Source organism: Podarcis bocagei (genome assembly GCF_964188305.1).
Source record: "Podarcis bocagei genome assembly, chromosome: 2".
NCBI lineage: Eukaryota > Metazoa > Chordata > Lepidosauria > Squamata > Lacertidae > Podarcis > Podarcis bocagei.
The window spans coordinates 15,659,747-15,674,635 of NC_138126.1; the positions used below are offsets into that span (position 1 = coordinate 15,659,747).

Here is a 14,889-nt window from a genome sequence, read left to right on the forward strand (position 1 = left end):
AAAACCAAAATATAAAACCACAAAATCACTAACTATAGTTAATTTCTACCAAGCCACCTTCAAACCATGATCTGAGACATGTTGAAATCCAGAAGAATCTCCTTACATTTGCAATTCTGCCTCTTAGCCACACAGGAGGGGAACGTGTATGCAAGCCCTGACAGAAGCTAGGTCCACCCTGGTTCATTGTGACTTTTAAATGCAGGCATTGGCAGTGGGGAGATGTACCCTGCTTGCTCACCCCAACTCCTCGCCTTTGAATTATCCCCGGTTTCTTCTCCCAGCAGATTTTTTTACGGGAAGGGAGTGACTGCCACAGCCTACGTGCGTTTCGGAGTGACAGATGAAGACGGGGGCAAAATGTATGTCCCGGGACTGGAGCAACAAGTCACAGTAAGAAACGTCCCTGCCCTTCATCAGCTCACAGGCCTCCCTGCTGGCTTTCCAGAGATAATAATTGAAATATTCTCAGAGTCGCAAAGTTATTTCATGCTCTTTATTCAGCTCATAGTGGTGAGGAGGAATGAATGAAAGTCCCCTCAAAGTATCTGCTTTATATACATTATTTACACGATGGGCTGCACATGATTGGCTAATTCTGGAATTCTACTGTAAGCCAATCAGGTTGTGGATTCACTTATATCTGGAGCATGATTGGGTGGTTCCTGCCAACCAATCATACTGCTGCATTGTTCTAGGACCAATCAGACTGCTGCATTCTGAATCCTATTGTTCTAGGACCAATCAGACTGCTGCAGTTTGGATACTATTCAACTCAGTACATAACAACAACAACAATAATAATAGTTTATCTATGGAGTTGAGCCCTCCTAGTTTCCCCTTGTAATTAGTGATCCATCTGACACTTAGCTCCTAAATTCAGGAGCGCTGGTGGGATACCTGGAGACTTTTAACCCTGCTCCCAGGTGTCTGTGCGTTGTCGGCGTGTGTGGAATGGATTCCGTAGTGAGACAAGGTTTTCTGCACATGCTTAAACACACTATTTCCTTTATTAGGGCCAGCTTTGGCAGTTGGGCAGGACCACCCCACCTGTCATTCACCTGGCGTTATTATGATGTCCGGTGATTGATAGGTAGGTGGTCTCTATCAGGTAAAAAAAGCAAGATGAAAATAAATAGATGATGATGAGCCCAGTGGTGTAGCGTGGGGGGTGCCAGGGGTGCCAGCCGCACCGGGTGCAACACCTGGGGGGGCGCGAGTCCAGAGGGAAGGGACAAGCAATCGAGGCTTGGTTGGGGTGGGGGGTCGTCGTCTCCGCCACTGCTTCTGTTTTCCGCTGCGCTGAGGCGAGCTGGGCGCGGCCAGGCATGCAAGCGCAGTGCCTGGCCAAGCGCTGCAGCCTGGGGAGCCGGCGCCTTAGCGCCTCGCCGTCGGCGGCGCAGCCGTTGCCCAAGCTCGACAACTCGTGGAGGGCGCCTCTCTCTCTCTCTCTCTCTCTCTCTCTCTGCCTGGAGGGGAGGGGCTTTCCCTGCTCTTTGTTCCGTTTGAGCAAACACAGCAACGAAACAGAGCAGGGTGGGCAGTAAGACCCTGAGGCAGAATGCAGGAAAGCAGCCACTTCCTCTTTTCAGGTTTCCCTTCTCCGGTACCTACCCACCCACGTTTATTGCGAGGGAAATCTAGCTGACTGCAGGGAAGGGGTTGGGTGCATGTAATGTGTGACAAAGGCATCAGGTGTACGTCTTGGGTGGAAAGGGTATAAGGGTGGGGAGGTAGAGTGCATTTAAAAAAACCAAAACATTGTGGATTTAAACAAGGAAAATGTAGCATAATCTACTGTTTGTAAGGGCCCTTTGGGATTGGTTTTACCCATCTCAGACAGTTAGCTCATAGTGTAAATAAAGATGGCTGTTGTTTACATTTTTTTTAATAAAAGCATCAACAACGATCCTTTTGCACGGTCTGTTGTGCTGTGTTGCAGAACTTTTTGCAGTTGCAGGATTAGGGATGGTGTTCTGTGCTACAGTGGCGTAGCGTGGGGGGTGCAGGCTGGGCCGGCCACACCGGGCGCAACATCTGGGGGCCCGCGCTCCACGGGTTAGGGGGCGCAAAATCCATGGGTTAGGGGGCGCAAATTACTTGCCTTGCCCCGGGTGCTGACAACCCACGCTACGCCACTGGATGAGCCATGAGATAACGATCTGGCCCAGTGGGCCAAAAAACAAACTCCTCACCGCTGCTCTAATATAGCAAAGCAGGCCTAAAATAAAGTAATAACCAGGCAGAGGGCCTTTTTGGTGGTGGCGCCCGCCCTGTAGAACACCCTCCCATCAGATGTCAAGGAAATAAACAACTATTTGACTTTTAGAAGACATCTGAAGGCAGCCCTGTACAGGGAAGTTTTAAATGTTTGATGTTTTATCGTGTTTTTAATATTCTGTTGGGAGCCGTCTAGAGTGGCTGGGGAAACCCAGCTAGATGGGTGGGGTCAGGGACGCGGACTTATAAAAAATATTGGGGGGGCCCGGGAAAGCTCATGAATAATAAATAAGCTCATGAATATGCAAATAAAGTGGCTCCGGCCCTAAATAGGGCAAGCCACGCCCCCCAGCCAGCCGATTGGCTGGCTGGGAGGTGTGGCCAGTCGGGATTCCCCTGTTCTTGCGGGATTTCCGGCAGTGCCTTGGCAGTGGCGGTGGTGCTGCGAAGCAGCGAGGCAGGAGCCCCCGCCCCCGGGGATTCCCTAATCTCGTGGGGGACGGCCGGGGCTCTCCGATTAGGGTGCGCGGCTGGCTGGCTGGCTGGCGAAGGAGCAGGTGGGGAGGAGGCGGGGGACGGCGGCGGCGCTCTGCTGGAAGGGCGCCCAAGATTATTGGGGGGGCTGAGCCCCCCCAAAAAATTTTTTTGAGGGGGCTCGAGCCCCCTCAGGCCCCATGGAGTCGGCGCCTATGGGTGGGGTGGTAATAATAATAATAATAATAATAATAATAATAATAATAATAATAATAATACTGTTTGCCTCTTCCAATACCCTTATGACTTAAGGCCCTCCATCTGACCCACAAAATTAGGGTCTCTTCTACCCTCCTCAATTCAAACTCAACTATGAAATTCTAGTCTCTTGTTATGTTAAGCCCTAGGCCCTAGGGGAATTGTGGTTTGTTTTGCTTTATATATAAAACGTGTGTGTGTGTGTGTGTGTGTGTAATAAATTGTATTTATATCTAAATATATAATCATATTTGTGGCACGCATGGTTCTTTCCTCCCATCCTTTATCCTCACAATGACCGTCTGAGGTATGTGAGGCTGGGCGATGGTGACTGACCCAAAGACTGACCCCTGAACTTTATGGCTGAGCAGGCATTTGAACCCAGGTCTCTCAAGTCCTGAGCCAGCACCCTAACCGCTATACCACACAGGTCTCTGAATGTGTCCTGCTTGAATATCAGTACGGTACAACTAATTTTATATCCCACTCTGCTACCATCTCCTCTGACCTAATTCCCTCCGTATTCAGGTAATGGATGGTCATGGCTCACTCATCCTAAAACCCAGCCTCCTCTCTGAGAAACTGGGACGTCCGCTGAGGAGTCTAGCCGGGACAACGCTCTACATCGCAGCCACTGTCATAGAGAAAGCAAGTAAGTTTGCAAATGGGACATGTCTGAACCACTTTAGACATGGCTTTCCCTCACCAAATAATACTGGGAGCTGTAGCTTCATATCACCTCATACAAGGTGCCCTGGGTTTTGAGATCTTTGGGGGAGGCCCTTCTCTCAGTCCCACAACCCTCAGAGGCCTGCTTGGTGGGGACACATGACAAGGCCTTCTCAGTGGTGGCTGCTCCCATACTTTGGAACTCCCTCCCCGAAGAAGCCAGGCTGGCTCCTTCCTTGCTGTCTTCAGCCAGCAGATGAAAACCTTCTTATCCCAACAGGCCTTTGGGAACTGGCTGGTTTTTTTCAAGGGAAGGTCTTTTAATAGTGTTGTGGTGTTTTTTGTTATCTATATTTTAATAGATTTTTATTTTAAAAATTGTTTTAATTCTATTAGATTTTATTTACTTTTTAGCAATTATCTTCTATATGTTCTTAGCATTTTGTATTTTAGCTGTGTTGTTTCAATTAGCGTGAGCCATTTGGAGTCCTGGTCTGGGGAAAAGGCAGGAAAATAATAATAATAATAATAATAATAATAATAATAATAATAATAATAATAATAATAATACAGTCGTACCTTGGTTTTCGAACAGCTTAGTTCTCAAATGTTTTGGCTTCCGAATGCCGCAAACCTGGAAGTGACTGTTCCAGTTTGTGAACTATTTTTGGAAACTGAATGTCCGATGGGGCTTCCGTGGCTTCCGGTTGGCTGCAGGAGCTTCCTGCAGCCAATCAGAAGCCACGCTTTGGTTTCCAAATGTTTTGGAAGTCAAACGGACTTCCAGAACGGATTCCGTTCGACTTCCAAGGTACAACTATAATAATAATAATAATAAGGAGCATCGCAGAACAACTAATAAAGTAGGATCGGTCCACCATGATTGCACCATGACTGTGCCAAAACCACATTGTAGAATATAAACCCATAATAAAACACCGATCTCGAAGGGCCTTCAGAGAGCGAAGGCCACAAGGTTTCCGTTTCTTCGCTGTCTTTTCCCTTCATTCTCATAGGTGGTGAGCTGGAGGAGCAAGAGCTGGCCTTGGTGAAATTTGTAGAATCTCCATATTCAGTCGACCTATCCAAAACCAAGCACCATTTTGTGCCCGGGGCACCCTTTGAAGTGCTGGTGTGTATATTGCGTCTCCTGCTGTTTACGTATTTCCCATTTTGTTGGTTTGTTCCAAAATTTTATTCATTCTAGGGCTCCCAAAGAGGCTGATAAAAGTTAGTACAGTGGTACCTCAGGTTATGTACTTAATTCGTTCCGGAGGTCCGTTCTTAACCTGAAACTGTTCTTAACCTGAAGCACCACTTTAGCTAATGGGGCCTCCTGCTGCTGCCGCGCCGCCGAAGCACGATTTCTCTCCTCATTCTGAAGCAAAGTTCTTAAGCCAAGGTACTATTTTTGGGTTAGCGGAGCCTGCAACCTGAAGCATATGTAACCCGAGGTACCACTGTAATAGGACTTCAATTACCCGGATATTTGTTGGATGTCAAACTCAGCCAAGAGCATAAGGTCAAACAGATTCCTCACTGGCCTTGCAGACAACTTCATTGTCCAGAAAGTGGGAGAAGCAACAAGAGGAACAGCCATTTTAGATCTGGTCCTAACCAATGTTGATGACCTGGTTAGTGGGGTAGAAGTGGAAGGATCATTAGGCGCGAGTGATCATGCTCTTCTGAAGTTTACTATACAGCGGAAAGGAGCAGCCAAGCATACTAGGACTCAATTTCTTGACTTTAAGAAAGCCGACTTCATAAAACTTATGGAAGTGCTGGGTGAGATCCCATGGACAGTAATACTAAAAGGAAAGGGAGTTCATGATGGCTGGGAGTTTGTTAAGAGGGAGATAGTAAAAGCACAACTTCAGGCAATACCAATGAGACGGAAACATGGAAGGTGCCTAAAGAAGCCAGGGTGGCTATCTAAAGAACTTTTAACTGAGTTAAGATTAAAAAAGGATGTGTACAAAAAATGGAAAAGGGGGGAAACCACCAAAGAGGAATTCAAACAAATAGCCAGCACATGTAGACACAAAGTCAGAAAAACTAAAGCACAGAATGAACTCAGGCTTGCTAGAGAGGTTAAAAGCAACAAAAAAGGCTTTTATGGGTATGTCCGTAGCAAAAGGAAGAACAAAGAAACAGTGGGGTCACTCAGAGGAGAAGATGGTGAAATGCAAACAGGGGACACAGAAAGGGCTGAACTCCTCAATGCCTTCTTTGCCTCAGTCTTCTCCGATAAAGAAAACAATGCCCGACCTGAAGAATTTGGAGCAAATTATTCAACAGAGGAAACACAGCCCAGAATAACTAAGGAGATAGTATAAGAATACTTGGCTAGTTTAGATGTCTCCAGGGCCAGATGAACTGCATCCAAGAGTATTAAAAGAACTGGCAGATGTGATCTCAGAACCACCGGCAGTCATCTTTGAGAATTCCTAGAGAACAGGCGAAGTCCCGGCAGACTGGAGGAGAGCAAATGTTGTCCCTATTTTCAAAAAGGGGGAAAGAGAAGACCCAAATAATTATCGCCCAGTCAGTCTGACATCAATACCAGGGAAGATTCTGGAGCAGATCATTAAGCAAACAGTCTGTGAGCACCTAGAAAGGAATGCTGTGATCACCAATAGTCAGCATGGATTTCTGAAAAATAAGTCATGTCAGACTAACCTGATCTCGTTTTTTGACAGAATTACAAGCCTGGTAGATGAAGGGAACGCAGTGGATGTAGCCTACCTTGATTTCAGCAAGGCATTTGACAAGGTGCCCCATGATATTCTTGTAAAGAAGCTGGTAAAATGCGGTCTTGACTATGCTACCACTCAGTGGATTTGTAACTGGCTGACTGACCGAACCCAAAGGGTGCTCATCAATGGTTCCTCTTCATCCTGGAGAAGAGTGACTAGTGGGGTGCCACAGGGTTCTGTCTTGGGCCCGGTCTTATTCAACATCTTTATCAACGACTTGGATGATGGACTCAAGGGCATCCTGATCAAATTTGCAGATGACACCAAACTGGGAGGGGTGGCTAACACCCCAGAGGACAGGATCACACTTCAAAACGACCTTGACAGATTAGAGAACTGGGCCAAAACAAACAAGATGAACTTTAACAGGGAGAAATGTAAAGTATTGCACTTGGGCAAAAAAAATGAGAGGCACAAATACAAGATGGGTGACACCTGGCTTGAGAGCAGTACATGTGAAAAGGATCTAGGAGTCTTGGTTGACCACAAACTTGACATGAGCCAACAGTGTGACGCGGCAGCTAAAAAAGCCAATGCAATTCTGGGCTGCATCAATAGGAGTACAGCATCTAGATCAAGGGAAGTAATAGTGCCACTGTATTCTGCTCTGGTCAGACCTCACCTGGAGTACTGTGTCCAGTTCTGGGCACCACAGTTCAAGAAGGACACTGACAAACTGGAACGTGTCCAGAGGAGGGCAACCAAAATGGTCAAAGGCCTGGAAACGATGCCTTATAAGGAACGGCTAAGGGAGCTGGGCATGTTTAGCCTGGAGAAGAGGAGGTTAAGGGGTGATATGATAGCCATGTTCAAATGTATAAAAGGATGTCATATAGAGGAGGGAGAAAGGTTGTTTTCTGCTGCTCCAGAGAAGCGGACACGGAGCAATGGATCCAAACTACAAGAAAGAAGATTCCACCTAAACATTAGGAAGAACTTCCTGACAGTAAGAGCTGTTTGACAGTGGAATTTGCTGCCAAGGAGTGTGGTGGAGTCTCCTACTTTGGAGGTCTTTAAGCAGAGGCTTGACAACCATATGTCAGGAGTGCTCTGATGGTGTTTCCTGCTTGGCAGGGGGTTGGACTCGATGGCCCTTGTGGTCTCTTCCAACTCTATGATTCTAGGACGGTCCTTTGCCCCTCAGGCTTGCAATCCAAAAGACACAGCACACAAAAAAAGCAATTGGGGAGGGAAGAGGAAAACAAAGAAGCTCATGTCGCACTCCTGGATTTGCCTGTTGTTGGGGCAGGGAGGGGAGCAAAGGAGAAGGCAGGTTTTAAAATGGTGGTTTTAAACAACAGCAGAGGTTTGAAAAAAGCAGGGCCACAGAGGAGCTGTGGGGGGCTGGAAGGAGCCACTAAGGGTTGTGTGGGCTGGAATGAGCTTTGAGGATATGGAGGGGCCAGGTAGGTGGGATTTGCAAGCAATGCAAGCAAAGGTGGCACCCGGTGTGGATGCATAGCTGTCAACTTACAGATTTGAAAATAAGGGACCAGCAGCCTCGAAAATAAGGGATCAGCAGCCAAAATAAGGGATTTTAGTCAACCAGCAGCCAAACGAAGCCTCAAGCGGTGGTTCCCACAGCGCAGCAACCCGGCAAAAGGGATGCAGCAAGGAAAACCACCGTCACCCCTCCGCTGGGAAGCGCTGAGCAAAGGCAAGTCCCCAGGCAACACGGCCAATTTGATTGGTACAAGGCATGCAAGCTCCACCCCCCCAGTCGTTCTTAGACTTCTTATTGGGTGAGCAACGCAGCCAAGCAACACAGTTGGAGCCTCCCTCCTCCCTGGCCAGCAGGGAGGGAGGGAGAGGGGCTGCTTCCTTTGAAACCCGGGAAATTTAAGGGACATCATCAATAAGGGACAGCAGTGGGACACGGCGCTGGGATAAGGGACTTTCCCGCCAAATAAGGGACGGTTGACAGCTATGTGTGGATGTCGTCATAAACTTTTTATGTTGCTGTTTCATTCCAGGCTACTATTTCACTCCCAGATGGCGCACCTGCCCCCCGCCTCTCAGTCCACATCTCAACCCAGATAGCGGGAGGCTCGTCGCCCGCTGATGCCCAAATAGAAAGCAACGATCGTGGAATTGTGACACACAGATTCAACGTTCCCGCTGGTGCCACCTCAATCACTATCCTGGTATGTTGTTGTTGTTGAGGATATTGATTAATATCCTCCCTTCACACGCAGGGCAAGTCGCAGCAATTAAAAATGCGACATTAAAAACAGTCCAAAACAAATGTCCGTGGCGTGACTAGGGTGTGTATACCTCAGGCATCAAATGCCGAGATAAAGAGAGAGGCTCATTCTCCGCATGCAATGCAAATTTTGCTGCGAAATTGCCAGGTGCTCTGCGGAAAGAGAGTTCCACAATGTAGGGGGCCCTTTGAATTTCTGAGGGTAGTGGAACTACAAACTGGGCCTGCCCTAAACAATAGGAAGTTCATTTCAACCTTTGGTTTCCTCTGAAGGAGGAGGAGTACACAGACTACCAAAGGTGGGATCAAATGAAATTCTTGGGGCAAGGTGTTCCAAAGATGCTGTCCGAAAAGACTCTGTCCCTGTTGCTGGCCAAATCTATACAGTGGTGCCTCGCAAGACGAAAAGAATCCGTTCCGCAAGTCTCTTCGTCTTGCGGTTTTTTCGTCTTGCGAAGCAAGCCCATTAGTGGATTAGCGCTATTAGTGGCTTAGCGGGCTTAGCGGATCAGCTGATAAGCGGTTTAGCGGCTTAGCGGATCAGCTGATAAGTGGCTTAGCGGATCAGCTGATAAGCGGTTTAGCGGCTTAGCGGATCAGCTGATAAGTGGCTTAGCGGATCAGCTGTTAAGCAGCTTAGCAGATCAGCTGATAAGCGGCTTAGCGGATCAGCTGTTAAGCGGCTTAGCGGCTTAGGATCAGCTGATAAGCGGCTTAGCGGCTTAGGATCAGCTGTTAAGCGTCTTAGCGGCTTAGGATCAGCTGATAAGCAGCTTAGCGGCTTGGGAAAAGGGGGGGGAGGAAAAACCCCCCGCAGGAACTCGCAAGACATTTTCGTCTTGCAAAGCAAGACCATAGGGAATTCGTTTCGCCTAGCGGGTTTTCCGTCTTGCGAGGCATTCGTCTTGCGGGGCACCACTGTATCTTTTTCTCAGAGGGGCAAATCATACAGCAGAGTCTCCAAGGCCAGTCTTAGCTTTGAGGCATTCTGGGCACATGTGGGTCTCCTAATAACCGTGTCCCACACCACTAAGGCACAGGCAGGATACCTTTTTTCAGTACCTGACAAACCACCTGGGTTTGTGTATGTGTGTGTGTCACATGACAGTGTTGGGCGGGGCCAGAGGCAAGCAAGAGGTCCTGTCAGTTTATTTTATTTTATTTATTAAACTTGTATATTGCCCTTCATCCAAAGATCTCGGGGTGATTCACAGTTCAAGGATGCATTTGAGCTAGCCAAAAGTACTCATTTATTTCATTCGTTTATTTCATAAAATTAATACATCATTTGATTGGGTTAAAAAAAAAAAGCACTCAAGGTGATTTACAAAAGACAAAACAGGAAAATCAGGAAAAATCCTCACATATAAACGTTAAAATACTAACACAGATTAAAACCACCTCAGCTTTCTAAGCATCTGGGTAGACTTTTCTAAACAAGAATAGGTAGTGAGTGCAACTGTTTCAAATCGGATATGCATACAACTATATAGCCAAAGGGTTCTGTCAAACAGCCAGCCGGCAGTAAATCATACTGTTCAAAGCTGGAGTTAACTCCTTATTAGCACAAAGATGATCTTTGCAGATTTGGCGGAGAGTCAGGCCTAATGAGCACTGCAGCTGATTCCTGTTAGGTCTGGCCCCTCAGTTGCTGAGACTGAAAGTTCCCACCTCCCCATAGCTGTCTAAGTCCCGTCCTCTGCAGGGCTTTTCCCAAGCAATCTGAGACTGTACCTGCACAAAGCTAACTTCTCCTCTGCCCTTTTCAGCCCTTTCCTGGACCGGGCAAACCAGGGAGGAGGGGAGCTTGTCGCAGCAGGAAGGGGAGACACCTGTGACTCTTCACCGGCCAGACCCATCTCTACCTCTTGGTCTCCCTCCTCCTTATCACCTCTTCAGCTTTTGCCTCTTGTTCTGGACTTCTCTCTGCCACAAACTCTCTCAGCTCACTAAGCCCTGTTTGTCAGCATCGCCCTTGAGCCAGTTCCACCAACTGGACTCATCCACTTCAGCCCTGACTGGGCTAGGCGAGCTGGGTAGCACTTCCAGAGACCACCTTCTGCACAGGAACAGGTCAAAGTGCTGTGGACTCACAGCTTAGAGTTATGAACACCGGATTCACTCCAACAAGAAGACAGTCGTCGCACAGCAGAGTATAGCAGAGTATAGCAGAGCATAAACGACTCGGAGAGCAGCTCTGTAGAATATCTTCTTTATTCTATCTACAACTATAATACACAACTATATACAGAGCTAAATGAGGTCTAAACGAAAAATGCTGAACTGCACTGAGTGTCTGCAGCTGCTCTTAGCAGCAACCTTATCTATACACACGATCTCTCTCTAACACTCAGTCTCTCTCTCTGACACTTTGACGTGAGGCTGGAGCGGAATAAGTAGAGAGCAGAGAACCGCCCCTCCTCTCTGGAGAATCAGCTGAACACATCAGCAGATTCTTGGATATGGGAGGGGTGAAATCTCCTCTTCCCAGTCTTCTCCCTCTGAGCACTCATCATTGTCCTGCCACCTCTGAGCCTTCTTCCCCTGGCGGTTCCCCAGCTGGTTCCTCCCACTGTTCCTCTGCACCCAACCAGAAGCCCATGATAGGTACTCAACGTGGTGCACTCTAGATGTCGTGGGACTCCAACTCCCATCAGTCCCAGCTCTCATAGCCCAGTAGTCAAGGGTGATGGGAGTTGTAGTCCAGCAACCCCTACATTGGCTGTCCAGCAATCTAGCTCCTGTTGGCCTTCTAAAAGATGCCTTCTGTACCCATTGAAGTTTCCAAACTGTGTTTAAATGTAGGGCCATGTAGAGAGCATTCCAGTGGTCTTTTCGGGGTCCGAGAAGCGAATATGTGACTGTGTGTTTCTCTGTGTCTTTGTCATCCACACAGCTAAGAGTCGGAACAGAGTCTCCAGCAGAAGTCACCTTGACTGCCAAACGCATGGCCTCCCCGAGAGGAAACTACTTGATCATCGAAAGCCCCAAATATCAAGGCTTGAACCCTGGAGAGACCCTTACATTAGGGTTGAAAAGCGTTGGGTCGACTGCCTTCTCCCGATTCTATTACATGGTGAATCCTTCCTGGGGTGTTCTGAGGGGCCCTAACCTTCCTAGGATGAAGGAAAGATGGGTTAAGGGCAGAGATGGGCGAATCAATTTTTGGTTTCTCTTGGTTTTTCGTTTTTCCAGATTTAAGTTCATTTCTCCGCATTCCCATGTCGGCTTGCGTTGGTTCTATTTAAAACCGTCTCGAAAATTCATCAAGCATTTGGGTGTGGATTTATCCTAAGAAACACACTTTTGTAGACAACGTGGCCTAAAATTAGGGCAGGGCCCTCCTGAGGGAAGCAGACTAGACTGTGGGGCATGGGGGAAACTGTGTAGCCGTCACAGCTCTGTCCCCAAACACCTCACCAGCGCTAAGGCGGCTGCCTCACTGCTGTTATAGGGCCACCTCAGTGCTAAGACAACATATATGAAACATGAACATTCAAAACCACTGCATATTCCCGTTCTTAAGCGCTATCCTTTGAACTGGTCCTTTCCCTCCAGGTGTTGAACAAGGGGGACATTGTCTCTGTCAACAGTGTGGCCCAAGGCTCCTACACTGTCATTTCCGTTCCCATCACCCCCAGCCTGATGCCCACGTTTCGATTTGTGGCCTTTTATCGCCTCGGGGACGAAGTCGTGGCCAACTCTATCTGGGTGGATGTCGTTGACAGCTGTGAGGGGAAGGTGAGGGCTTCTCAATTTTTTTGGTGAAAATTCTCCTTCTTGGAACCTTTCCTGAACGGGGCGGATGTTCACAAGGGCATTGGGGGCGTTAAAATGCAGGGCGTTAAAATGGCTGCCCCTAATGTCTATGCCCCTCCAATCTCCAGCTGGTACTCCGGACATCAAGTACTGATCTGCAGCCTCAGGACTTCCTGACCCTCACCATAGACACCGATGCGAGAGCCTTCGTATCCCTGGCTGCCACCGATTCGGCTGTTTATGCCCTCAACCGGAAGAATCGCCTCACACAAGACAAGGTACAGCCACACACATTTCTCCTCAGTCTCTTTCTTGTGATTTTTTTTTTTTTAGTTGTCATCAGTAATCAGTCATCCTTGGAGGAGGTCCACTGAAATTCACGGATGTGTGGAACCCATCTCCATTAATTTTGAGGGTCTACTCTTGAGTAGAACTTAGTTGGAGACAGCCGTTTGTTTCTAGGCTACCCCAGGAATAACTTCCCACAGGTTATTGTCATTGGGGTTGCCTTTTCAAAGGCATATCTTTTTGCCTAGGCTCTCCCTGGCCCCTGCTTTTGGTCACTTTCATTTTTTTTTAAAAAAACTCCTCTATTGCTGATATTTCTAACAACCCAAAAGTGCAGCAGCAGAATATGGCATCGTTCCATATGCTAAAGCCAACAAGCAATAAACAAATAAAGAAAAGAAAGTATTTATACACAAGTATAAATCACAACGTCCGCATTTCCTGAGCTGGCGTGGATGGTGAATATTTAGCATCTAAGTCCGAAGAACTTAGTTTCCTGCTTGGCAGGGGGTTGGACTTGATGGCCCTTGTGGTCTCTTCCAACTCTATGATTCTATGATTCTATGATTCTATGAATAGGAAATAAAACCTCAGCAGATGATGTTCTGGGTCCTCCACACCCCCGGAAATAAGCAGTTTGTGCGTAACTTCTTCTGCAACAGCCAAAGCCAACAAGTCCTTATTCCACAAAGACAAATGTAGATTTTCCAAAGTTTTCCACTGCTGAGCTATTTCAATCCTAGCTACAGCTAACATCCATGTCAAAACTGATTTAGACAGACAAGCTTCCATGTTGTCAGTCCATGTACCCAGTAATGACAATCATGGTGGAGCCCAAACAGGCGATTTAATTAACTTACACTGTTTGGTCTCTTTTATGACCAAATTCCTGTTTGCAAGCTCTTTTTATTACACTGTTTTACAGGTGTGTGTGTGTTTTTTAAGTAGCACCTCAGTTTTTACAATGCTGCTTTATTGGGGGGGTTTTAAATGGTAGTTAAAGATATGATCTGTAAACTGCTTTGATGATGGTTGCATGTGTGGGGGTTTTAGTTAGTTTGTTTGGTTTACAATCAAGCCGTTATACAGTAGTATCTCGGGTTACATACGTTTCAGGTTACATACGCTTCAGGTTACAGACTCCGCTAACCCAGAAATATTGCTTCAGGTTAAGAACTTTGCTTCAGGATGAGAACAGAAATTGTGCTCCAGCGGCACTGAAGTGGTGCTTCAGGTTAAGAACAGTTTCAGGTTAAGTATGGACCTCCGGAACGAATTAAGTACTTAACCTGAGGTACCACTGTATCAGTTTTGATAAATAAATAAACAAGCCTTTTAGGAACCCTTTTAAATAAATACATTCAGGCAGCGACCAGTTTAGGTGTGTCCAAATGATGCACAATCACACATGTGCGCATAGCTCCGAACCCGGATGAGGGTCCAAAACATAACCCCGGTGCAAAATGAGGATTGCCTGTGCATAGATAAATTCTGCTACCACCCTCATGTTGTGACACGGAAGAGCCATAGCTCAGTCGATAGAGCATCTGCTTTGCATGTAGAAGGTCCCAGGTTTGATTCCTGGCATCTCTGGGTACAGCTAGGATAGGGTTACCAGACGTCCCCGGTTTCCGGGGGCAGTGCCAGATTTGCAAATCTGTCCCCGGACAAATTCTGTCCCCGGACTGTCCCCATATTTGCAAATCTGTCCCCGGGAAATGTGGCAGCGGCAGCCTCAGCAGCCCGGAGCCAGCCTGGTAGCGCAGTTGGCTCTGGCTGGCTTCAGGAGCTGCTGGCTGCTGCCGCCGCCACTGCCAAAGAGGAATCGGGGACCTCCAGCGGTACAGATCTCCTACCCCCTTCTCCCTTTGTTTTGACAGATTGTGAGAGGCTTGCGAATTGCAGGAAGGCGGCCGTTGCCTAGGAGGGGCGCAAGGCGCTCGGTTTCTCTGCCAGGCAAGGTGCAAAGCCCCTTCTTTCACACCCTGTGAAACATAAATGCGCAGAGTTTTTTAAAAACTGGGAAACCCCGCGACTCCCAAGCCTCCCCTGATCAGTCAAAACAAAGGGGGAGGGGGGAGGCGATTGGGGGAGGCTCAGGAGTCACGGGCAGGTGGCACGCCGTTGCCCAGTTTTTTAAAAACTCTGCGCATTTATGTTTCACAGGGTGCGAAAGAAGGGCTTCACACCTTTATACAATTTGCATGTGTGCTTGGGCCCAGGGTCTTTTGCCTCACCATCCCCACTACTGGCTCCCTGTTG

The 14,889-nt window shown here is 47.7% G+C and overlaps 1 protein-coding gene across 1 annotated transcript in view; it reads left to right on the top strand.

The window, feature by feature from the left end:
* LOC308581214 (complement C4-A-like) overlaps positions 1–14,889 on the top strand; it is a 67,025-nt gene that overhangs the window by 16,380 nt on the left and 35,756 nt on the right. The window contains exons 8-14 of the mRNA XM_081183747.1: positions 288–393; positions 3,481–3,604; positions 4,638–4,753; positions 8,351–8,521; positions 11,477–11,656; positions 12,139–12,321; positions 12,468–12,617. Of these exons, the coding sequence (XP_081039873.1) occupies positions 288–393; positions 3,481–3,604; positions 4,638–4,753; positions 8,351–8,521; positions 11,477–11,656; positions 12,139–12,321; positions 12,468–12,617 (1,030 nt within the window). The remainder of the gene's footprint in view (positions 1–287; positions 394–3,480; positions 3,605–4,637; positions 4,754–8,350; positions 8,522–11,476; positions 11,657–12,138; positions 12,322–12,467; positions 12,618–14,889) is intronic.